The following is a 26,259-nucleotide window of genomic DNA, read 5'->3' as shown; positions in this document are numbered from 1 at the left end:
AGAATTAAAATCATTCCCAAAGCCCACTCTTCAGACAAAGATTAGACTGGACTATAAAACAAAAAATAGTACTCGTGAGAAGCGTGCTTCTTAGTTCAAGAAGATGCACAAGACCAAACGGGGACTCCTGTCTGGAGGCAGAATGAGAAGGCAGGGACAGGAGCTGGTTGGATGGACACGGGAAACCCAGGGTGGAAAGGGGGAGTGTGTCATCACACTGTGGGGATTGCAACTAATGTCATGTAATAATAAAATATGTGTATAAATTTTTGTATGAGAAATTAACTTAAGCTGTAAACTTTCACCTAAAGCACAATTAAAAAAAAAAGAAAAGCTGGAAATAAAAAGATTTACAGCCTTGGAAACCCAATGGGGCAGTTCTAATTATCCTATAGGGTTGCTGCGAGTCAGAAATTCTCTCTCTTCGCTCCTCCTAGCATGCACATATCTGTAAATGACTGTGAAAACACCACAAGTGTTGATTGGGGGGTTATGAAAAAATGTTAGCAAGTAGGCAAATTTGCAAATATAGAATCCACAAATAATGAGATGGAAGAACTTTTATCAGTCTGAGCCAGCTGTTCCTGCAACAAAAAATAGCAGGGTTCTGCAAAGTGGAGGAGAAGAGTTGGACAGGAAATGCTGAGGTGATCCTTGGCGTTCCTTTGCTTGTAGACAGATTTTCAAGTAGTGTCTTTCCCGGTGTGTGACCATTTCCACGTCTGTCCTCTCTTTTTATAAGACACCAGTCAAATAGGATTAGGAGCCATCCTACTCTGGTATGATGTAGTCAACTGAACTGATGACACCTGCAAAGAAAAGCCCTATATCCCCAGACAGGGTCACTGTTCAAAAGTACAGGGGGTAGGACTTCAACATATCCTTTTGGGGACACAATTCAATCCTTATAACAGGAGAAATGGAAGGAATCAACCCTGATTTGGACTTCTAACCTCCAGAATCCTGAGAAAAAAAAAAAAACCAGTTGAGTCGAGTCCAACACAAGGCACCCTCACGTTTGTCAAAGTAGAACTGTGCTCCATGGGATTTTCAAAGTTATGACCTTTTGGAAGTAGATCACCAGGCTTTTCTCCTGAGGTGCCTCTGGGTGGACTGGAACTGCCAACCTTTTAGGTAGCAGTGGAGCGCATTAATCATTTGTACCACCCAGGGAGTCCTGTCAGAAAATGAACTGTTCTTTAAAACCACCCACTTGTGTTATCTTGTTATAGAAACTAAGACACCAATCTAAGACAGTGGTCATATAATTTGTGACCCAAATAAGGACACTTTGGAGCATGAAAAGAATCACTATTAATAACTACAGCCACCAGGACCACCCCAGATAGACCGGGTTGTCTAGTTTTCCCACTCAAGTGACTCAGGATTTAAGGAAAAACAGTCAGATGTCTTGCATGAGCCAAGAGGGACGTAAACAATGTGGAGAGACCAACGGCCAAGCAGAAGCAATCCCATTTTAGCAGGTGAAAAGTGTGACAGATTATAACAGCCAAGGACCAGCTGTCTCTCCAACACCCAGTGCCAAGGCCTCTGGAGCTTAAACATGATCTTGGGTAGAGCTGAATGAAGAGACCAAATTCAACTGAGATAAAATTTCTACCACTTAGCAAGATTAAAAGCCCACTGCTGTCGAGTCCATTTCAACTCATGGCAACTCCACGTGTTACAGGCTGGTAGAACTGCTCCACAGGGTTTTTTTGGGGTGCAATCTTTACAGGTCCCTGGGTGGCAGAAGTGGTTAAGCACTGGACTGTTAACCAAAAGGTCGCCAGTCCAAATCCACCCACAGGCGCCAGGGAAGTAAGGCCTGGCGATCTGCTTCCAAAAGGTCGCGGCCTTGAAAACCCTGTGGAGCAATTCTACTCCACACACTTCGGGTCACCATGAGCTGGAATCGACTCGATGGCAACTAAGGACAATCTTTATGGAAGTGGATCGCCAGGCCTTTCTTCCAGGGTGCCGCTAGGTAGGTCATTCACCCAGAGACAAGGATTGGGGAGGGTATCAAAACAGTAATTAAGTTCTGTTGTAGAAAAAACAAACTACAAGAGTTAACATTTTTGCAATCCTGAATCAGCGAGCATGAAATTCTTCCCTGCTACATGAGATTCCATTTCCACCTTTGGGTGTTATTGTCAATGGGAGGGAAAGGTGACAAAGATGAGAGGTAGGGATTTTCCAGCAAGAGACGGGCTCTCCGAATCCCAGGAGTTCAGTCAGCAGGACAGCTTGAGACCACGAGTGAACCTCCATCAACCTGTTTTCTGAGCCGGCCTTTTCTGGGGAGACTCAAAAGAAATATGATGGCCCAGTCTTCACAGAAGAAACGACGAGAGCGCGTATCAAAGGCCAAGCCCAAATCTGGATTAGGCTCTGGCCTCCCTCGGAGGATGACCAGCTGTATATTCCCGAGGCCTGTTACTAGAGTCACGTCCCACCCAGGCAACGAGGTCAGGCGCAGACCTTGGGAAGAGAAGCTGGAGAAGCCCCAGCAAGTGCGTGCGTACAGGAGGCTGCAGGGGCTCCAGGCATACAACAGTGTAGGGGAGATCTTAAAACTTTGGATTTTGAAAATGTATTAAAAGCAATTGCACTGGGTGGTCCAGTGGAGTCCCTGGACTGTGCTGGGGCTGAGGATCCACGTACATGCCCTGAGCCCACCCCTGTCCAGTCTTCGAATATGGCAGAGATCATCCCAGGGGTGGGTCTTTGTCTCTCACCTCCCCTCCATGGACCACAGGTAACTTGTGCAGATATTAGGAGACAGACTCGGAAAGTGAAGAAAGCAAGAAAGAGACTGGCTGTGCCCTTGAGGGCAGACAGGCTGGCCAGGGAAGCAGAGAAAGCCAGGAGCCAAGAAGGACGTCCTGAAAGCTAGATGACAATAGAAGGGAGTGCTGAAGAAGCCGACTGCTGTGGCCCTTGAGAAGTCCTCACCAAGAAACAGCCCTGAGGTTTACTGGCATCTGTCTTCAGTATCAACCTTGTTTCCTTGTTCTGAACTATGATAGTTCGTGTTCTGCCCAAATTGTTCTTTATTAAACCCTTTCGAGGAATAAAAAAAGACGAAAGGTAGGAGTTGGTGAGTGGGCTTCTGTTTGTGTGCTCCAGTACCCCTCCTCTTGTTTCCCCTTCTGGGTCCTTCTGATCGACACCATTCCATCCATTCATCACTTTATTAAAGAGTGGTTTCCTTGAGCCCCATCTTGTTGACGGGACCCAAGAGACACCAGTGTGTTATAAATTAACCGAGGCTCTGGGAGCCCGGCCAGCTGAACTCTGGCCTTCCACAGTCCATCCCAGGCCCACCGAGACCTGTCATAGCCCCTGGCCCCACTGCCTGCCCATCCTGGGCTCAGAACCCGAAGTCTCTCATCTCTCTGCCAGTGCGCCAGGGCTCAGCAGTATTCAGAGTAATCTTCCTCCACATAGTTGGAAGGGAACCAGCCAATCTGGGAAAAGATGAAGAAATGGTCAGGGCAGCATCTGCACACATCTCCTGCTGTTCCTCGACACACCAGGCAGGCTCCCACCTCAGGGCCTTTGCACTTGCCGTTCCTTCTGCCAGGAATGTTCCTCCTCTACATTACACACATGTCTGACTCCCTAGCCTCCTACATGTCTCTTCTATTCATATAGCATCTTATTAGTAAGGCCTTCCCAACCACCCTGTTTAAAATTCCAAGCCCCACGCAACCCAACACTCCTATTCCCTTTTCCTCCTTTAACTTCTTCCATAGCATTTATCACCATCTGACTGACTACATATTTATCTATTATTATGTTTGTTGTCTGTCTCCCACACTACAACATGACTTCCACAAGGGCAGGGAATTTTGCCTGTCTTACTCACTCCTGAATCCCAAGAGCCTAGAGCAGTGCCTGGCACACTTTAAAAAAACCAAACCCACTGCTGTCAAGTTGATTTCAACTCACAGCGACCCTACAGGAAGAGTAGAACTGTCCCATAGGGTTGTCAAGGCTGTAATCTTTACAGAAGCAGACTGACACATCTTTCTCCCGTGCAGTGGCTGGTGGGTTCAAACCATCCACCTTTCAGTTAGCAGCCACCTGCTTAACCACTGTGCCACCCAAGCACACGGTAGATACTTAATAAATACGTATTGGATGGATGCATAATTTAGTGGGTGGGTGGGTGGATGGGTGGATGGGTGGGTGGATGGGTGGATGGGTGGGTGGGTGGGTGGGTGGGTGGATGGGTGGATGGATGGATGGGTGGATGCAAGAACAGATAGGTGGATGGATGGATGGACGGATGGATGGATGGAAGGAAGGAAGGAAGGGAGGGAGGGAAAACTCCATGCAGGTCAGTTCCTACTTCTCCATTCCGCAATTCCAGGTCCCCCCCACACCCTTGCCTGGGCTTCCCAGCCCTGCCCTGCCTCACCCGGCCATAGATCTCCCCTCGCCACCAGCCTTGCTGTCCCTTCTTGTTAAGGATCTTGATGATGTCACCCTCCTTGAGGGACAGCTCTGATCGGTCCCGGGCACAGAAGTCATAGCGGGCTTTGGCTGTGCCAAAATACTTGATGCTTCCAGCTGTGGAAGAGAGAACAGAAGTGGGGAAAAGGGCTAGGGCAGACACTCACCCTCTGGGGGCAGTGTTCTCAGAAGGGTAACTCCAGGATAAAGAATCCCTCACTGCTTCTTTGTGCAAAGTGTTGAGGGCCCTCTGTTCCAAAGGCACAAAACTGTGCCAAGCCAGCATTCAAATTTAGAAAATAAAGCCATTTATAAATTTTTTAAATGGCTTTACATATTTATATAAAAAGAAACAAGAAGAAAATGTGGAAAAATTCATTCTAATTGGTTAATATTACCTTGGAGAGGACAAAACCAAAAAACCAAACCCACTGCTGTGAGTTGATTCTGACTTATGGGGAACCCCGTGTGTTACAGAGTAGAACTGTGCTCTATAGGGTTTTCATGGCTGTAATCTTTACAGAAGCAGGTCGCCAGGCCTTTCTTCCACAACACAAATGGGTGCATTCGAATCATCAACCTTTAAATTAGCAGTCTAGCACAAACCAATCACACTACCCTGGAAACAATGAAAAAGAGAGGGAAAGTGGGGGAAATAAGAAGGGGGAAAAAAGACATCAAAAATACTTTGTAGTACAGTATTTAGTAAAACTGTAGAATGTAAAACCACTTTGTGGTATTTCTATAAATATGCTAAAACTGAATGTCCATATATACCCAAGGACAAATAACATGCAGAAAGAGATGAAAACATTTCTTTGATTGTGTGATGAGAATAGAAACAATTTTTCTGTTGGAGTCCTGATGTGATTTTGATATTGTTTTTTCAATAATATAATATTTAACAATAATTGATTTTTAAATCTCTCTTTAAAAAAATTTCAGACATATAAGAATTCAGAAGTTTTATACTACCCATGTGGCTTTTCTGAAAAACTTACTCCAGAATACACTCTAGCAAAATGAAATATGAATCAGAATAAGGAATTAAAGATAGAGAAAAACATAGAAAACAAGGAATTTAGTTGGAGTCTAAATAATTGTGGAGATTGTATTTCCAATGTTAAAATTGTTAGGAATGATTCTTAAAGTGTATGTCATAACTGTTTTAGTCAACAGCAAACTATATCCAACATTTCAGATATTTCAACAAACCTAGTGGGTGAGATGTGCAAAGCAAAGAGAAAGTAAAAGTACACTAAAAGTCTTGCCTTATTGTGGGAGAAGGTTACACATGCCAATTAATCCTCGATATTGAAGTTGATTCCGACTCACAGCGACCCCATGAGTGCTGAGCAGAACTGCTCCTCAGGTTTTTCAAGGCTGTGACCTTTTGGAAGTAGATTGCCAGATCTTTCTTCCAAGGCACCTCTGGGTAGGTTCGAACCACCAAACTTTTGGCTATGAGTCGAGTGTTAACCCTTTGGGCCACCCAGGGATTCTATATATAATATATATAAATTATATATATTATATATAGAAGCCCTATAGTGGGTTATGGAAACCCTGGTGGCGTAGTGGTTAAGTGCTACAGCTGCTAACCAAAACGTCGGCAGTTCGAATCCACCAGGCGTTCCTTGGAAACTCTATGGGGCAGTTCTACTCCGTCCTATTGGGTCACTACAAGTCAGAATCGACTCGACGGCAACGGGTTTGTATGACTGTACACCTATACCTACACCTATTTCTGTATTACGTAGGAACCCTGGTGGTGCGGTAGTTAAGAGCCCGGGCTGCTAACCAAAAGGTCGACAGTTGGAATCCACCAGGTGCTGCACAGAAACCCTACGGGACAGTTCCACTCCATCTTAAAGGGTTGCTATAAGTCAGAATCAACTCAACGGCAACAGGTTTGGTTTTTTGTTTTTTTAATATATTATATATATATCCTCTATATATAAAAACCAAACCTACTGCCACCAAGTTGATTCCAACTCATAGAGACCCTATAGGGTTTCTGAGGTTGTAAATCCCTACAGAAGCAGACTGCCACATCTTTCTTCCTCAGAGCAGCTGGTGGGTTCAAACCACCAACCTTTTGGTTAGCAGCTGAGTGCTTTAACCACTGCACCACCAGGGCTCCGTATGTGTGTGTGTCTGTGTGTGTCTGTGTGTCTGTGTGTGTGCTTAAAATATTCAGGTGGAGCCCCCTTTGGGTTCCTAGTGTTCTCGTCTGCCCAACTAAAGAGACAACTCTCGTCCCACCTTCGAACAAGGAAATGAATATGCAAATCCATCCAGAGCAAAAGGCCAGGCAACAGTGCGGGGAGTTCCCGCCGTGGCACAGGTTTGGCTTCTGACTGCCTGCCCAGCCTAAGAGCTGCCCCTGGCGTCCCAAACTTCCCTCCACAGTAGAACCTCCTACCTGGGGGTTTGCTGATGGCTCTCCTCTCGGGCTCCTTAAAGGGGAACTGCAAGGTGGTGTCCAGAGACTTGAAGCAATCCTTCAGGGAATTCTGCTGGTAAAACTCCACCAGCTCCTGGAAGAGGGACAGTATATCAGATGCAGATGTTTTCCTACCAACCTGGGCCAGTCCATCCCAGTGGGCCAGTCCACGGGGGAGGGGTCCAGAGCTGGGAGGAGGCTCCATATATTTAACTCCTCACATGGAGTAAGCCCTTCTCTGGCCTCCCTGATGAGTGACTCTTTGAATGCTCCCCGTGATGGGGAGCTCATTCCCTTTCTGAGCAGCCAAGACCATTTTATGGGGATCAGACCACATGCCTGAAACCAGTTCTCCTAATTGCCAATTCAATTCAAGATAAATTTACTGAATAATCAACTTGCTGAATGATCAGTTCACCAAACTCTACTCCCCTGTGGGCATCAAGCGCCTTATTTTGAAAATTCATAATAATCCCAAATGCTCTCTATTGTGCATCTACTGCACAGCCATAATAAGTAGACGCTTGCGTATTGCTAGGATGCTGAAAAGGTTTCAGTGGAGCTTCCAGACCAAGACGGACTAGGAAGAAAGGCGCGGTGATCTACTTCTGAAAAACAAACAGTGAGAACCCCATGGATCACAAGGGTCTGATCATGGGGCTGGAGCAGGACTGGGCAGTATTTCCTCTCATTGTGCATGGGGTCACCACAAGTCAGGGGCCAACTCAACAGCAGTTAACAACTACAGCAAAGTTCTGGCCAGTGTGCACACCAGGCATCATCAAAATCTCCCAGTAATCCTAACAGGTGAATACATTCATGATTCTTCTATTTTCCAAACGGAGAAACTGAAGCACAGAGAAGTCAAGCCCCTTGTCCAGGGTCCCACAGCTGAAAAGAGGCAGTTCTTGGATTCAACCCCAGGGGAGGCAGAACAGCATAGAAGCTAAGAGTTGGTCTTTGTAGTAAGACTTTCTGAGTTCAAATCCCAGATTTGTTGCCCTTATGAATATATTTCTTCTACAAATGTCTAAGCTTATTCTAACACTGAGTATGCATCTGAAAGCTGGACAATGAATAAGGAAGACCAAAGAAGTCACGCCTTTGAATTACAGTCTTGGGAAAGAACATTAAATATACCATGGACTGCCAAAAGAATGAACGAATCTGTCTTAGAAGAAGTACAGCCAGAATGCTCCTTAGAAGCAAGGATGGCGAGACTACGTCTCACATACATTGGACATGTTATCAGGAGGCATCAGTCCCTAGAGAAGGACATCATGCTTGGTAAAGTAGATAGTCATCAAAAAACAGGAAGACTCTCAAGGAAATGGACTGACACATTGGCTGCAACAATGGGCTCAAGCATAACAATGATTGTGAGGATGGCGCAGGACCAGGTAGTGTTTCCTTCTGTCATACATAGGATCGCTATGAATCAGAACTGACTCAACAGCACCAAACATTCTGCAAAACAAAATGTCTTCTGTTTTGGAATTCTAGACTCCAAAAATGCCAATATCATGAAAGACCAAAAAAATAAATAAGTAAAAGACTAGGGAATTATTGCAAACTAAAGGAGATTAAGAAAATAAAAACTAAATGCAATGTGTGATCCCTGCTTAGGTTTGGGGGGGGGGAACAACTATAAAAAATATAATTGGGACAATCGAGGAATTTGGGACATGGACTGTATATGAGATAACATTTTTGCATCAATGTTAAACTTCCTGAGAGTGAACATTTTGATCAAAGATTCTACAGAAGAGTCCTGATCAAAAGGGAAGAAAATGAGGAACCAAATTCCAAATCCTCATGGAATCCAGACTTTCTGGAGCCACTGGAAGCTAAATGAACCCCCAAAACAATTACCTTGAGATGAACTTTAAACCTTAAACCAAAAAATATCTCCTGAAGTCTTCTTTAAACCAAGCAATAGTTTCATTAATTAGTAAAGGATGTCTGCCTTGAACATCGTACTCTTTTGAAGAACTATATATGGGATAGAATTGACAACAGCAACTCGAAAGGTCAGACAGGAAGCTTAGGGGGCGGTGAGTTTATGTTAACGGGGGAGGAACAGTTCAGAAAAGGAGGGTGAGAACGTGGTAGCACAACTTGAAAAATGTACTCAATATCACTGAATTGTACATGTAGCAATTGTTGAATTGGTGTATGTTCTGCTGTATATATTTTCAACAACAAAATAAGTAAGATAAATTATTTTTAAGTTTCCTGAATGTCATAATTATACTGTGATGAGGTAAGAGGATGTCTTTGCTATTAGGATATTCACAAGGAAGTATTTAAGGATGTAAGATCATGATATCTCCATCTTACTCTTAAATAGTTTAAAATTAATGTATGAGTGTGGGGCGGGGGGAGAGAGACAGAAAGAAATAAAGCGAAAGAGGCAGAATATTTACATTTAGTAAATCTAGGTAAAAGGCTCACAGAGGTTTCTTACACAATTCTAGCAACTTTTCTGAAATACTTCAGAAATAAAAATTTGGGGAGAGAAAAGCATTTGTGGAATGAATTAACAGTCCCTAATCTTTTGGGTAGTCAAGGATCCCTTTGAAGATCAAGTGAAATCTAAGACACACACTTTCCCCCACCCAAAAAATATAGATATGTGGAAAATTCGAGCTTTGCTTTTGGAGGACTCAGCCCCTTGAGCATACACAGGTAAGAAGCCCTGCTTTAGGCCAAACCAAACCAGTTTTCCTGGAGTTGATTCTGACCCCAAATACTTCAGGGTAGAACTGTGCTCCATAGAGTTTCCATGGCTGTGACCTTTCAGAAGCAGATTGCCAGGCCATTCTTCTGAGGCACCTCTGGATAGGTTCAAACTGCCAATGTTTCAGTCAGTAGCCCAGCACTTAACCATTGCGCTACCCAGAGACTCCCTTCCTTAGACCTAGATCTTAAGCTTAAAATGCCTAAAATATGGCCAAAAATTACAGGGCACCAAACAGAAGCAAAAACACTCAAAAGTCATTCCAATTCTCAGTGAAATGGTCATTAGACAAATCAGGCCAAGCTAAGTCTTGAAGTCCAACAGAATACAGGCTCTGCTATTCTGTGACACTGGATAGGGCTAAACCTATCTGTGAAATGGAACTCGGAGGTAAGGTGAGTTTTACCCATCTGTGAAATGGAACTCGGAGGTAAGGTGAGTCTTATCTATAACATGTGTGACCCTCAGTAAATACTCTGTAAATGCTCACTGCTGTTATTCATTATTATTACTGTTGTTGTTGGTCATTCAAGGAAAGAATGTAAGGACAATTGCTCCATAGTGCTCTTAGTGGGACCGCTATGAACGTGGGAAAGAGGTTCCTAAGATGGAGCTCCAGGAGGGCCTTACGTGGGCCACGGGAGCTAGGTGTGGGCAGGTTGGCCCTTACCGTAAGCCCCCGGAAAGCCTTCTTCTCTGTGATTCGATACAGGCCTTCTGATGTCATGATTTTAATGTGCTTGACCTCGACGTTATACCTGAAACCAGAGAGAGAGGGCCAGGTGGTCACTGAGTTTTGAGTCTGGGGGCCTGGGCCCATCCCCTGCCAAGTCTTGGTTCTAGGCCACAGCCCCAGCCATGGAAGAACCAATCTTGGCTTCTACGGGGAACACGAAATCTGCTACCCCAACAGGAATCCCTCCCTGAGGACTTTGCTACTCAACACCTTCATTTCATCCTCTGTATATAGGGATCATCTTTCCTGACTCACAGGGTTGTTAAGAAGTCTACATAACCTTGTGAAGAAGGTAACATTCTAGAACACATAGGAAGAGATCTCCATGTCCACCAATATTGCGGACCACAGACTAGAAAGGCCATAGGAGGAGACACCCACGCCCGCCAATACGGCAGACTAAAAACAGAAAAAAAAATCCTTCTACTACAAAAGCCCTAGAAATGCTGAGCTCTCAAAAAAGTAAGAGAAATCCCCAGAGGCCAAAAATGAAGATGAAGTTTAAAGAATCCAGCAGTAAGTTTAGGATGCTCAGGCAATATTTAGTTGGTTGTTGGTCTTGGTAACCAAGAAGCTTACATCTTGATGGTCACATGGAAACATAAGATGAGTTACCGGGCCTATACATGGTAAAGAGTTGGCACTGAGACCTGCCCATACCCTATTGGGCTGGATTGTGAAAAAGCTACACCCTCAGGAAAAGGGACGAGCTAGAAAAATTCTACCCGCCAGCATAGACAGGATAATAAAAAAGCTTGTCTGTCTCAAAACCAAAACAGCCACCTTTGAGAAACCATAACCTTGGACCTGCACTCATACTGATTTTGGGTTTGAATGTAAACTACCTGCATAGCCTGGGAAACCAAAACCGAACCAAACCCAGTGCCATCGAGTCGATTCCAACTCATAGCGACCCTATAGGACAGAGTATAGCTGCCCCATAGAGTTTCCAAGGAGCGCCTGGTGGATTTAAACTGCCAACCCTTTGGTTAGCAGCCGTAGCACTTAACCACTACACCACCAGGGTTTCCACAGCCTGGGAAGCTAAGAAAACGATCTAAAAAGTAGGTAGACTCAGTGATCTCAACGGCATCAAATGCGAAACCACTCTGTAGACACAGGCAGCATAAGATACCCAAAGGTAAGGATTCTCACTTGAAATCACAACACAAAAATTGAAAAACCCACAAGGAAACGATTCACCATGAGCGAGAACCAGCACACAATAAACGGAAAGGGCATGAGAGCCAGAGTCTGCGAGACTTGGGTTCAAATTGTTTCTGCCTTTTCCTAAGGTATGCTACAAGCCTTCTTGAGCCTCCATAGGAGCTTTATCTCTTTCTCTTGGGTTTCTTGGGCCTATTAAAAGAAATAAGGAAGGTAAAAGCACTCAGGACGCGGCAAGAGCTCAATAAACGGTGACTGTTATAACTGTAAACACTTATAAAATAGAAACTGGATGCTCCACCTTCCCTTCTTCCCAGGTACCTGCAGGGCCCAGGTCATAAGGGGAGGTGGATCAGGGAAGGAGAAGTTACTTAATACTGATGGCAAATTCTGCCGCGTCCTTCACCCTCTGCCGCACCAAGAAGGTTCCATCAGAGCGGTTGGTGAGGATGTTCTCAGCTCCGGCACGCTCCATGGGGCCAGCATACCTGCCAAGATACACCAAGGAGAGAGGTTGGCATAAAAGCCAGGGGCAAATTAACCGGTAAGCGTGGGACACATTGGCTCATAGTGAGCAAGGTTCACACAGGCTTAATTGTGCTTACTTACTAATCTGTAGTGAACAATTTCACGTGGATTTCACATCATCAAAGAGTCAGTGAAAAACAGGTGAAACTGTGCACTACAGATTAGTAAGTAAGTAAAATTAAGCCCATGAATACTTTGCTTATTAGGTAATCTGTCCCTGGGCCCCTACCCCTGGGCCCCCATATCGCCATCCTGGGGCATTTTTTTTTTAATTGTTTTATTTTTGTTGTTGTTGAGAATATACACGGCAAAACATATACCAATTCAACAATTTCTAGTACAATTCCGTGACACTGATCACATTCTTCAGTTGCGCAACCATTCTTGCCCTCCTTTTCTGAATTGTTCCTCCCCCATTAATATAAACTCACTGCCCCCTAAGGTTCCTATCTAATCTTTCAAGTTACTGTTGTCAGTCTGAACCCATAGAGACAGATCTTGAAAGAGCACAATGCTCAAGGCAGACGTTCTTTACTTGTTAGGTGCCATTAAGTCGGTTCCAACTTACAGCAACCCCATCTATGTACAACAGAAGGAAACACTGCTTGGTCCTGAGCCATCCTCATGACCCACCGATTTGGGACTTGACAGCCTCACAATTGCCTGAGACATTTCATTGAAGTAAATCTCTCCATATGTATTTATATACATCTCACTGGTTTTGCTCTTCTAGGGAGCCCAGACTAAGACACAGTGGCCTTCAGACTTCTATAAATCACATCAAAGATTTGACACACAGATTGCAGGGGAGTGCTAAGTTCTTCAGCTCTGACTGGGTCTCTGGGATTTGGCCATTTCTTCAATGAGCATTTACTGAGTGCCCACTGTACGCCCATCTCTGTGGTCGCCAGAACAGGACTCCAAACTGTTGCCATTGGGTCGATTCTGAATCATAGCATAGCAACCCTATAGGACAGAGTAGAACTGCCCTGTAGGGCTTCCAAGAAGCAGCTGGGGAATTCGAACTGCCGACGTTTTGGTTAGCAGCTGAGCTCTTAACCACTGGTCCACCAAGGTTCCAGGACAGGACTAGGGCAAGGCAAATGAGGCACTTGACTTGGACAGAAAATTTAAGAAGGTGCCCAAAAAAAGCCTCAGCAACCAAGATTGATAGTATTTTTTTAATCTATTTTGTTATCGTTGTAAAAATATACAGGAAAAAAAGTACACCAATTCGACAACTTCTACATGTACAATTCAGTGACATTGATTACATTCTTCAAGTTGTCCAACTATTCTCACTAACCTTTTCAAAATTATCCCACCACCGGTAACATAAACTCAATGCCCCCTAAGCAAAAACCCCCTCTCTCCCATCCCTGGTAACCACTAATAATCTTTGGTTTCTATATATTTGCTTATTTCATTTAAGTACCAAAAAAAAACCCACTGCCGTCGAGTCGATTCCGACTCATAGTGACCCTATAGGACAGAGTAGAACTGCCCCATAGAGTTTCCAAGGAGCGTCTGGCAGATTTGAACTGCCGACCTTTTGGTTAGCAGCCGTAGCACTTAACCACTACGCCACCAGCGTTTCCTCATTTAAGTAAGATCATATAATATTTGTCCTTTTGTGACTAACTTATTTTGTTCAGCATGATATTTTCAAGGTCTGTCCATGTTATGGCATGCATAACGACTTCATTTCTCTCTATAGCTGAAATATCCTATTGTATGTGTGTGCCACACTTTGTTTATCCATTCGTCTGTTGACGGGCATTTCAGCTTTTACCACCTTTTGGCTCTTGTGAAAAGTGCTGCAATGAACACTGGTATACAGGTGTCATGGATTGGATTATGTTCCCCCAAAAATGTGTGTATCAACTCGGTTAGGCCATGATTCCCAGTATTCTCGGTGGCCCTCCATTTTGTGATTGTAATTTTATCTTAAAAGGATTAGGGTGGGGTTGTAACACCCTCACCAGGTCACATCCCTGATCCAATGTAAAGGGAGTTTCCATAGAGTGTGGCCTGCACCACCTTTTATCTCTCAAGAGATAAAAGGAAGGGGAAGCAAGCAGAGAGTTGGGAACTGCAGGGAGCAGAGCACTTCCTTTGGGTCTGAGATTCCCGCGCTGAGATGTTCCCAGACCAAGGGAAGTTGGGCCTGAGGTTCCTGCGCTGAGATGTTCCCAGACCAAGGGAAGACTGATGCATCACAAGGACATTCCTCCAGAGCAGACAGAGAGAGAAAGTCTTCCTCTGGAGCCAATGCCCTGAATTCAGACTTCTAGCCTACTGGACTGTGAGAGAATAAATATCTCTTTGTTAAAGCCATCCACTTGTAGTATTTGTTATAGCAGCACTAGGTGACTAAGACAAGATGGAAAGAAGATTAGTAGTTGCCTAGGGATTGGTGGGAGGAGGGAATGGGGAGTGACTGCTTAATGAAACTGCACCTCCTTTTGGAGAAATGAGAATATTCTACAACTAGGTGGTAGTTTTGGTTGCACAATATTGTGAAGGTAGTAAATACCACTAAATTGTACACTTTAAAATCGTTGATTTTGTGTTATGTGAATTTGACCTCATTGTAAAAAAATGAATGCAAAAATGTCCTTGATGGACGAAATGTCAAAATCATAAAGAAAGAATCTGTCTCCACATTTTTCAAACTCACCTTACTTGTCTCACCCTAGTTCCAACCCTGGGGGCTCTTTCTTTCTTTACGATTTCAATATTTTGTTCATCATGGATTTTTTTGGCCTCACTTTTGAGTTTTTTTAAATATTGCATTAAAATACTATTTATCTTGATGATGTCACCTTAAATTTTGTTCTGAAAGTGGATGCCTCACTCTCCTCACCCCAGCCAAGACCCTGGTGACCATATCTTGGCAAGCACAGCTTTATCCCACGGTTTATGGAAAATTTTGGAAAAGAATAGGAATAATTTTGCATGTTAAGAATGTAATCAATGTCACTGAATTTATACATGTAAAAATTGTTGAATGAGGAAATGTTTTGTTATGTATTTTTTTTACAACAGTTTGAAAAAAGAAATCGAAAGGAAAAAGAAACCATGGTTTGAATCCTGGCTCTGCCACTTGTTTGCTCTATGATTTGGGGAACTGATTTTGTCACTCCAAGCCCCAATCTCTTCCTCTGAAAAGAGGAAGATAAAAAAACCTACCACAGAAAGACATTTTTGACAACTGGCAAGAATGCTGTGAAAGCACCTAGTACATGATTGGTACTCACAACATGGGAGAATTACCATGCCTGTAGTACTTGGCCGACCCGTTTGGGTAGTACTTGGCAGTAATTGTAAAGTACAGACTTTGAATTCCAAGAGACTTGAGTTCAAATCTCATCTCCGCCACTTCCTCACTGTGTCACATTGGCTAAGTCATTTCCCCTCTCTGAGCCTCTGTTTCCTACTCTGCAAAAATAAACTAAAGAATAGCATCTACTTAGATTGTTGTCAGGATTAAATGTGCTCATTAAAGCACTGACAAAAAAAAAAAAAAGATTGCCATTGAGTCGATTCCAACTCACGGTGATCACATGTGTTACAGAATAGAACTGCATTCCATAGGGTTTTCTTGGCTGTAATCTTTATGGAAACATATTGCCAAGACTTTCTTCCTCAGTACCACTGGGGGGGCCCAAACCGCCAATCTTTAGGTTAGTAGTCAAGCGCAAACCATTTATGCCACCCAAGGACCTACACAGCCATAAAAATAACACCATGTTGCCTTCAGTCCAAGATGCCAATGATTATAAAATGCACTGTTCTTTTATGCACCACTAAGAAAGAAAAAAGGAGCCCTGATGGTACAATGATTAAGCGCTGGGTTGGTAACTGAAAGGTCAGATGTTCAAACTCACCCAGCAGCTCCATGTGAGAAAAGACCTGGCGATCTGCTCCCATAAAGATTACAGCCTAGGAAACCCTATAGAGCAGTTCTACTCTGTCACAGAGAATCACTATGAGTTAGAATCAGCTCAACAGCACACAACAACAAGAACAACGAAGAAAATTTCTGCCAATAAAATTGGGCAGAAGGCAGAGACTTCATTGATTGTAGGACCACCCCGAATATCAGAGAAGTTAAAATGTGAAGAAGAAAAAACAGGCATCTTAGAATTAATGAAATGTGGTCATAAGAACAGCCAATGTTATATGAAGTGCTTACTGTATACCAGGCCCTGAGCTAAGCACTTAACAGGTAGTAAGTACATCATGTAAACCTCATGACAAACCTATGAATAGATACTGCTATTAGCCTATTTTCCAGCAAGGAAAACTGAAGCACAGAGAGGTTAAGCTACTGGCCTAAGGTCACACAGCTGGGAAATGTTGGAATCAGGATTTGAACCCTAGTTATTAGCCTCCAGAAGCTGCACTCTAAACCTCCACCCTCTACATGCAGTAGGCATTCAAAAAATGAGGGCTGCCCTTACCATTGCCACCTTCATCATCATCATCATCATCACCATCATTGCAACAGTTTTTACCCAATACCATAATAACCCAAGTCAGGAACCCTCCCCTATCTGCTCCCCAGCACCACCCAGCCCAGGGCTAGACTCAGCAGACAATGCTCAGGGTTCAAAGAATGAATGACTGATTGGCCTGGAAGCTCCTCCCATGCCCAGCCTGGGTCCCCACCCAGAGAGCCCCCAAACTGAATAAAAGGAAGGCCTTCACTCTACTCACCAGAGATGAACAGACAGGTCCTGAGGGGGGCCCTGTGGGACACAGAGATCCAGACTCAGGGTAAAGACCCCACCTTGGCCACAGACTGCAGGGCATTCATTCACTCATTTATCATTCCACTAGCATTTACTGAGTGCCTGCCACGTGCCACGCATTGGATCGACAATCATTCATTCATTCATTCATTTATTCATCCACTCCAATAGCGTTTATTGAGTGGCTACCACATGGAGCCCTGGTGGCGCAGTGGTTAAGAGCTTGGCTGCTAACCAAAACGTTGGCAGTTTGAATCCACCAGCTGCTCCTTGGAAACCTCATGGGGCAGTTCTACTCTGTCCTATAAGGTCACTCTGAGTCAGAATCAACTCGACAGCAACAGGTTTTGTTTTTTGGGGTTTTGCCATGTGCCATGTGTTGGCTCAACAATCATTTACTTATTCATTCATCCACTCCACTAGTATTTATTGAGTGCCTAAAATGTGCCAGGCACTGTATTAATTACTGGGGACACAGTTCCACAATCTAGTGGGAGAGACTGGCCTAGTGCATTGCCAAAAAAAACAAACCCACTGCCATCAAGTCGACTTCGACTCATGGCGGCCCCATGTGCACAGAATACAACTGTGCTCCATAGGGTTTTCAAGGCTGTGACCTTTCAGAAGAAGATCATCAGGCCTGTCTTCCAAGGTACCTCTGGGTGGGTTCGAACCACCAACGTTTCAGTTAGTAGCCAAGTGCTTAACTATTTGTACCACCCAGAGACTCTTTTCAATGTGGAGTAGGTGCTCAATCAATAGTTGCTGAATGGATAAGTGAAGCATGACATGAAAACCTATCACCAGGAGATCAAGGGAGGCTTCCAGGGGGAAGGAAGGCAACTTGAGTTAAAGCCTATTAACTAAATGATGAAGGAGAGAGGACCCAGCCCTTCGTAAGGCCATGGGAGAAAGAACGTGGGGCTGAGACAGGCTGCAAGGTGGACAGGAAGGACCAGTAGGATGAGGGGTCAAGCGGGAGAGGTCTGTGGGGGAAGGGACAGAGTGCCAGGAACAAGCAAGGAGGAAATGGTTGACCATGGGACCCAGGATGACCCTACTCTAGGCCGTTGGGAGGAAGAGTGGCAATGACCAGCCATGATGAGAAGCCCCTCCCCATGTCCAGAGGTGTCTTCCCAAGGCAGGCTGCCCCCCAGGACCCTGTCTGGACCCGCTGTCCTCTCTCCCTCCAGGCTTGGGGTACTCACATGGACGTAGGGCTTGACCCTGTTACAGGGAAACCAGCCAACTTCATTGGTCGCAGTATTCCTGCCCTAAAAACCCAGGTGAGAAAAACAGGAACAGAGAGGTCACAGGCATCCATGTGTGTGTACATGTGTGTACGTCTATGTGAATACACGTGTGCATGTGTGAACTGGATCGTGTATGTGTGTGTACATCTGTGGATACATACGTGTGTATGTGAGTGTGTGTGTTGTTGTTAGGTGCCATCGAATTGGTTCCAACTCATAGCGACCCCATGTACAACAGAACAAAACAATGCCTGGTCCTACACCATCTTCTCAATCGTTGCTATGTTTGAGCCCATTGTTGCAGCCACTGTGTCAACCCATCTCATTGAGGGTCTTCCTCTTTTTCGCTGACCCTCACTTTACCAAGCATGGTGTCCTTCTCCAGGGATTGGTCCCTCCTGACAACATGTCCACAGTATGTGAAACAAAGTCTCGCCGTTCTTGCTTCTCAAGGGCATTCTGATTGTACTTCTTCCAAGACAAATTTGTGCATTCTTCTGGCAGGCCATGGTATATTCAATATTCTTTGCCAACACCGTAATTCAAAGGCATCAAGTCTTCCTTGGTCTTCCTCATTCGTTGTCCAGCTTTCGCACGTGCATGGGGCGATTGAAAACACCATGGCTTGGGTCAGGTGCACCTTAGTCCTCAAAGTGACATCTTTGCTTTTTAAAGAGGTCTTTGGCATGTGTGTATTGTGGAAGTACAAGTGTGTTTTGTGTGTGCAAGTTCCTGTGTGTGTGCGTCTGTGGATGTGCATGTATGTATGTGTGTGTACATGTGTATGCATATGTGTATGTCCACTTATCCCTCTACAGCCTGAACGGCCCAGAGAGGTGACAGCCAGTTTCACCTTCCTGGGAAGATAGCCAGTTCAACGGGTCAGGCCAAGCCCAGAAATCCCAGTCTACATCACCCCTCCCCAGATGCCATTTCCAGAGAGCCCTTCTTTGCTAGAGCCCAGCTGGGCTGTGACCCCCCCTCCCTGAGGTCACTTGTTCCCACAGCCCCACACCTGAGTCCCCTCTTCCCACAGCCCCATACCTGGGTCCTGCCCCACCATCCCACATCCCCCCGCCTGTACCTCCCACCAGTTCTGTTCAGCCTCGGCTTTGGTGAGCTCCACGATGTCTCCGGAGTTGAGCCGTAGAAAAGGCCCAAAGGCCCCAGGGGGTGGAGGAATTCCATAGTACTCCTGACACACCTCCATCTTGGGCAGGCCTGGGAGGCAAAAAGAGTGGTAGTACAGTGTAGTAGTCAAGGACTCCCAAAGCTGAATCTCACCACCCATCTAAATAGATTAAATTAAAAAGACTGACAATATCAAGTGGTGACAAAGATATGGACCACCTGGAACTCTCCTACATTGCTGGTGGGGGCCCACCTTGGAAAACTGTTGGCAGTATCCACTAAAGCTAAACACAGGTCTACGCTGTGATCCAGAAATTTCATTCCAGGTGGCGTAGTGGTTAAGTGCTGCAGCTGCTAATCAAGAGGTCAGGAGTTTGAATCCACCAGGCGCTCCTTGGAAACTCTATGGGGCAGTTCTACTCTGTCCTATAGGGTCGCTATGAGTCGGAATCGACTCGACAGCAGTAGGTTAGGTATATACCTGTTAGAAACTGAATTGTGTCCCCCCAAAATATGTGTTGTAAATCCTAGTCTAGTCGCTATACCTGCGGTTACAATCCCATTTGGGAGTGGGTTTTCTTTGTTATGTTAAGGAGGCCGTGTAAGTGTAGAGTGCGTTTTAACCCAATCATCTTTCAATGTAAAAAGAGCAGATTAGGACAGAAGAGCAAGCAGAGATGAGAGAAGATAGACGCCACGCCACATGAAGGTCACCAAGGAGCCAAGGAATAAGGCCCTTCCCCAGAGCTGACAAAGAAAGCCTTCCCCTAGAGCTGGTGCCTTGAATTTGGACTTATAACCTCCTAAACTGCAAGAAAATAAATTTTCTTTTTGTTACAGCGATCCACTTGTGGTGTTTCTGTTATAACTAAGACAGTACCCAAGAAGAAGCCCTGCTGGCACAGCAGTTAAGCACTCAGCTGCTACCGAAAGGTTGGCAGTTCAAACCCACCCAGTCGCTCCATGGGAGAAAGACCTGGTGATCTGCTTCTTTAAGGACTACAGTCTAGAAAATCCTACAGGGCAGCTCTACTCTGTCACATGGGGTCGCCATGAGTCAGAATCGACTCAACAACACCCAACAACAACATTTACCCAGAGAAATGAAAACATATGTCCACCAAAAGTCATGGACAAGAATGTTCACAGCAGCTTTATTTGAAATAGCCAAACACTGGAAACAAAACAAATGCCCTCAACAGGAGAATGGATAAACAAAGGAATAATATACACCAGTACAAAAGACAAGCTACTGCTACAAGCAACCACATCAACGAATCACACCAGCACTATGTTGAATAAAAGAAGCCAGATTCAAAAAGAGTACACGCTGCATGATACCATTTATATGAAGTTGAAAGACAGGCAAAACGAATCCAAGATGATAGAGATCAGGTAGCAGTTCCGTCTGGGAGGTAGGCGGGTACTGACTATTGTTGTTGAGTGACATTGAGTCAATTTCCACCCATAATGACCCTAGGTGACAGAATAGGACCGCTCCACAGGATTTTCTTGGCTGTAATCTTTACAGAAGCAGATAGCGCGCCAGGTCTGTCTTCCGTGGTGGGGTTGAGCGGCTTTGAACCACTGACCTTTAGGTTAGCAGCCAAGCACTTAACCATTGTGCCACCAGGGCTCCATGGGTACTTACTAACAGGGAGCAAACTTTCTGCAATAATGGAAATGTTCCATAGTCTGCTTGGCCCAGTATGGTAGCCACTAACCACAGGAGGCTACTGAGCACTTGAAATGTAGCTAGTGGATCGAGGGAAAGTCTTTTTGATATTATTTAATTTTAATTCATTTGGGTTTTAATTTATATTTAACTGTGCAGCTCTAGGTTGTTGGAAACGTTCTGTATCCTGATCTGAGTATTGCCTCCGTGGATAAAAATCCACTGAACTATACACTTAAGATTCATTCACTTTCACATTTTATTGTATTTTCCATCTCAATAAAGAGTGTACACATGCACACATATGCACTTGTATATGCTGAGCAAATAACCCGAGAAGCTGAACTCTATGAAGAAGAACGGGGCACCAGGATTAGAGGAAGACTCATTAACAACCTGTGTTTTACAGACGACACAACCTTGCTTGCTGAAAGGGAAGAGGACTTGAAGCACTTACTGATGAAGATCAAAGACCACAGCCTTCAGTATGGATTGCACCTCAACATAAAGAAAACAAAAATCTCCACAACTGGATGAATAATCAACATCATGATAAATGGAGAAAAGATTGAAGTTGTCAAGGATTTCATTTTACTTGGATCCACAATCAACACCCATGGAAGCCATCGGTTGAGAAATCAAAAGACGCATTGCGTTGGGCAAATCTGCTGCAAAAGATCTCTTTCAAGTATTGAAAAGCAAAGACGTCACCTTGAAGACTAAGGTGCACCTGACCCAAGCCATGGTGTTTTCAATCACCTGATATGCATGCAAAACTGGACAAAGAATAAGGAAGACCAAAGAAAAACTGACACCTTTCAATTAAGGTGTTGGCAAAGAATACTGAATATACCATGGACTGCCAAAACAAAGAACAAATCTGTCTTAGAAGACGTACAGCCAGAATGCTCCTTAGAAGCGAGGATGGCAAGACTTCGTCTCACATACTTTGAACATGTTATCAGGAGGGATCAGTCCCTGGAGAAGGACTCATCCTTGGTGTCTTAGTCATCTAGTGCTGCTTTAACGGAAATACCACAAGTGGATAGCTTCAACAAAGAAATTTATTCTCTCACAGTCTAGTAGGCTACAAGTCCAAATTCAGGGCGTCAGCTCCAGGGGAGGGTTTTCTCTCTCTGTCAGCTCTGGAGGCAGGTCCTTGTCATCAGTCTTCCCCTGGACTAGGAGCTTCTCCATGCAGGAGCCCTGGGTCCAAAGGACACACTCTGCTCCCAGCACTGCTTTTTTGGTGGTATGAGGTCCCCAACTCTCCACTTGCTTCCCTTTCCTTTTATCTCTTGTAAGATAAAAGGTGGTGCAGGCCACACCCCAGCGAAACTCCCTTTACATTGGATCGGAGATGTGACCTGAACAAGGGTGTTACATCCCACCCTAATCCTCTTTAACCACAGGCAGACATTATGATTTATAACACTCAGAAAAATCACAGAACAGAGGACAACCACAAAATACTGGGAATCATGGCCTAACCAAGTTGACACATAATTTGAGGGGACACAATTCAATCCATGACATTTGGTAAAGTAGAGGGTCAGTGAAAAAGAGGAAGACCCTCAAGGAGACGGATTGATACAGTGGCTGCAACAATGTACTTAAGCATTACAACAATTGTGAGGATGGCACAGGACTGTTGTAAGCAGGGTCACTATGAGTTGTAACTGACTCAATGGCACCTAACAACAACAACATACATATACTACATACATATACAGACATACCTTGTTTTATTGAGCATCGCTTTACTGTGCTTCACAGATATTGCATTTTTGACAAATTAAAGGTTTGTGGCAACCCTGCATCAAGCAATTCTTTCAGTGCCATTTTTCCAACAGCATGTGCTCACTTTGTGTCTCTGTGTCACCTTTTGGTAATTCTCACAATATTTGAAACTTTTTCATTATTGTTATATCTGTTATGGTGATCTGTGATCAGTGATCTTTGAAGTTACTATTGTAATCGTTTTGGAGGGCCACGAACCACGCCCATATGAGATGCAAACTTAATAAATAAATGTTGTGTGTTCTGACTGTTCCACCAATTGGCAGTCCTCCCATCTCTCTCTTTCTCCTTGGGCCTCTCTACTTCCTGAGACACAATGATATTAAAACTAGGCCAATTAATAACCCTACGATGGCCTCTAAGTGTTCAAGCGAAAAGAAGAATTGCAAATATCTCACTTTAAATCAAAGAAATGATTAAGCTTAGTGAGGAAGGCACGTTGAAAGCTGAGACAGGTCAAAAGTTAGGCCTCTTGTGCCAAAGAGTTAGCCAAGTTGTGAATGCAAAGGAAAAGTTCTTGCACGAAATTAAAAGTGCTCCTCCAACGAACACGCGAATGATAAAAATGTGAGACAGCCCTTATTGCTCATATGGAGAGAGTTTTAGGGGTCTGGATAGAAGGTCAAACCAGCCACAACGTTCCCTTAAGCCCTAACTCTATTCAGTTCTACAAAGGTTAAGAGAGGTAAGGAAGCTGAAGAAGAAAAGTTAGAAGCTAGTGGAGGTCGGCTCATGAGGTTTAAGGAAAGGAACCATCTTCATAACATAAAAGTGCAAAGTGAAAGCAGTAAGTTATGATGTAGACGCTGCAGCAAGTTACCCAGATGATCTAGCTAAGACAATTGATGAAGGTGGCTACATTAAACAATGGATTTTCAATGTAGATAAAACATCGATATATTGGAAGAAGGTGCCATCTAGGACTTTCATGGCTAGAGAGAAGAAGTCAATGTCTGGCTTCAAAGTTTCAAAGGACAGATTGACTCTTTTTTTAGGGGCTAAATTTTTTAATGCAGCTGGTGACTTTAAGTTGAAGCCAATACTCATTTACCATTCTGAAAATCCTAAGGCCCTTAAGAATTATGCTAAATCTACTCTGCCTGTGCTCTATAAATGGAAAAACAAAGCCTGGATGACAGCACATCTGTTTACAACATGGTTTACTGAATGTTTTAAGCCCGCTGTTGAGACCTACTGCTCAGAAAAACAGATTCCTTTCAAAATATTACTGCTCATTGACAACACACCTGGTCACCCAAGAGCTCTCATGGAGATGTACAAGGAGATTAATGTTGTTTTCATGCCTGCTAACACGACATCCAGTCTGCAGCCCATGGATCAAGGAGTAATTTTGACTTTCAAGTCTTATTTAAGAAACACACTGCCATAGCAGGGATTCCTCTGATGGATCTGGGCAAAACAAATAGAAAACCTTCTGGAAAAGATTCACCATTCTACGTGCCATCAACAATATTAGTGATTCATGGGAGGAGGTCACAATATCAGCATTAACAGGAGTTTGGAAGAAGTTGATTCCAACCCTCATGGATGACTTTGAGGGGGTTAAGACTTCAGTGGAGGAAGTAATAGCAGACGTGGTAGAAATAGCCAAGAGAACTACAATTAGAAGCAGATCCTGAAGATGTGGCTGAATTACTGCGGTCTCTTGATAAAACTTAAATGGATGAGGAGTTGCTTCTTATGGATGAGCAAAGAAAGTGGTTTCTTAAAATGGAATCTACTCCTGGTGAAGTGAACATTGCTGTGAACATTGTTGAAATGACAACAAAGGATTGAGAATATTACATAAATTCAGTTGATTAAGCAGTGGCAGGGTTTGAGAGGATTGACTCCAATTCTGAAAGAAGTTCTACTGTGGGTAAAATGCTATCAAACAGCATTCCATGCTCCAGAGAAATCTTTCATGAAAAGAAAGAGTCAACCAATGTGGAAAACTCCATTGTCTTATTTTTAAGAAATTGCCACAGCCACCCCATCCTTCAGCAATGACCACACTTACTGGTCAGCAGCCATCAACATCAAGGCAAGACCCTCCATCAGCGTAAAGACTTTGACTCATTGAAGTCTCAGATGATGGTTAGCATTTTTTAGTAATAAAGTATTTTTTAATTAAGGTATGTACACTGTTTTCTTAGACATAATACTATTGTACACTTAACAGACTACAGTATGTTGGTACTGTTGTTAGGTGCTGTCGAGTCAGTTCTGGCTCATAGAGACTCTATGAATGATAGAACAAAACACCACCTGGTCCTGCACCATTCTCATCCTCGTCGTTATGCTTGAGCCCATTGTTGCAACCACTGTGTCGATCCATCTTATTGAGGGTCTTCCTCTTTTTCGCTGACCCTCTACTTTACTAAGCTTGATGTCCTTCTCCAGGATCTGATCCCTCCTGATAACATGTCCAAAGTATGTGAGACGTAGTCTCGCCATCCTTGCTTCTAAGGACCATCCTGGCTGTACTTCTTCCAAGACAGATTTGTTCATTTTTCTGGCAGTCCATGGTATATTGAATATTCTTCACCAAAACCGTAATTCGATTTTTCTTCGGTCTTCCTTATTCATTGCCCAGCTTTCACATGCATATAAGGTGACTGAAAACACCATGGCTTGGGTCAGGTGCACCTTAGTCCTCAAGGTCACATCTTTGCTTTTTAACATTTTAAAGAGATCTTTTGCAGCAGATTTGCCCAATGCTATGCGTCTTGATTTCTTGACTCCTGCTTCCATGGGTGTTGATTGTGGATCCAAGTAAAACGAAATCCTTGACAACTTCAATCTTCTCTGTTTATCAGGATGTTGATTATTGGTCCAGTTGTGAGGATTTTTGCTTTCTTTATGTTGAGGTACAATTCGTACTGAAAGCTGTAGTCATCAGTAAGTGCTTCAAGTCCTCTACCCTTTCAGGAAGCAAGGTTGTGTCATCTACAAAATGCAGGCTGTTAATGAGTCTTCCTCCAATCCTGATGCCCGTTTTTCATATAGTCCAGGTTCTCAGATTACTTGCTCAGCACACAGATTGAATAAGTATGGAGAAAGGATACAACCCTGATGCATACCTTTCCTGACTTTAAACCACGCAGTATCCCTTTGTTCTGTTTGAATGACTGCCTCTTGATCTATGTACAGGTTCCTCATGAGCACAATTAAGTGTTCTGGAATTCCCATTCTTCGCAATGTTATCCATAATTCGTTATGATCCACGCAGCTGAATGCCTTTGCATAGTCAATAAAACACAGGTAAACATCTTCCTGGTATTCTCTATTTCAGCCAGGATCCATCTGACATCAGCAATGATATCCATGGTTCCACGTCCTCTTCTGAATCCAGCTTGAATCGCTGGCAGTTCCCTGTTGATATACTGCTGCAGCCGATTCTGAATGATCTTCAGCAAAATTTTACTTGCATGTGATATTAGTGATATCATTTGATAATTTCCACATTCTGTTGGATCACCTTTCTTTGGAATAGGCATAAATATAGATCTGTTCCAGGCAGTTGATCAGGTAGCTGTCTTCCAAATTTCTTGGCATAGAC

General features: G+C 44.0%; 1 protein-coding gene across 1 annotated transcript in view; it reads right to left on the bottom strand.

The window, feature by feature from the left end:
* Positions 1 to 3,183: 3,183 nt before the first annotated feature.
* VAV1 (vav guanine nucleotide exchange factor 1) overlaps positions 3,184 to 26,259 on the bottom strand; it is an 83,603-nt gene continuing 60,527 nt past the window's right edge. Inside the window, exons 20-27 of the mRNA XM_010601030.3 lie at positions 19,176 to 19,312; positions 18,047 to 18,112; positions 16,804 to 16,835; positions 11,925 to 12,041; positions 10,321 to 10,408; positions 6,890 to 7,004; positions 4,430 to 4,581; positions 3,184 to 3,473 (exon numbers count right to left, since the gene is read on the bottom strand). Of these exons, the coding sequence (XP_010599332.1) occupies positions 3,420 to 3,473; positions 4,430 to 4,581; positions 6,890 to 7,004; positions 10,321 to 10,408; positions 11,925 to 12,041; positions 16,804 to 16,835; positions 18,047 to 18,112; positions 19,176 to 19,312 (761 nt within the window). The 3' untranslated portion in view covers positions 3,184 to 3,419. The remainder of the gene's footprint in view (positions 3,474 to 4,429; positions 4,582 to 6,889; positions 7,005 to 10,320; positions 10,409 to 11,924; positions 12,042 to 16,803; positions 16,836 to 18,046; positions 18,113 to 19,175; positions 19,313 to 26,259) is intronic.

This window comes from Loxodonta africana, chromosome 3 (genome assembly GCF_030014295.1).
Source record: "Loxodonta africana isolate mLoxAfr1 chromosome 3, mLoxAfr1.hap2, whole genome shotgun sequence".
In the NCBI taxonomy this organism is placed as follows: domain Eukaryota; kingdom Metazoa; phylum Chordata; class Mammalia; order Proboscidea; family Elephantidae; genus Loxodonta; species Loxodonta africana.
This window is presented reverse-complemented; position numbering and strand designations above follow the sequence as displayed.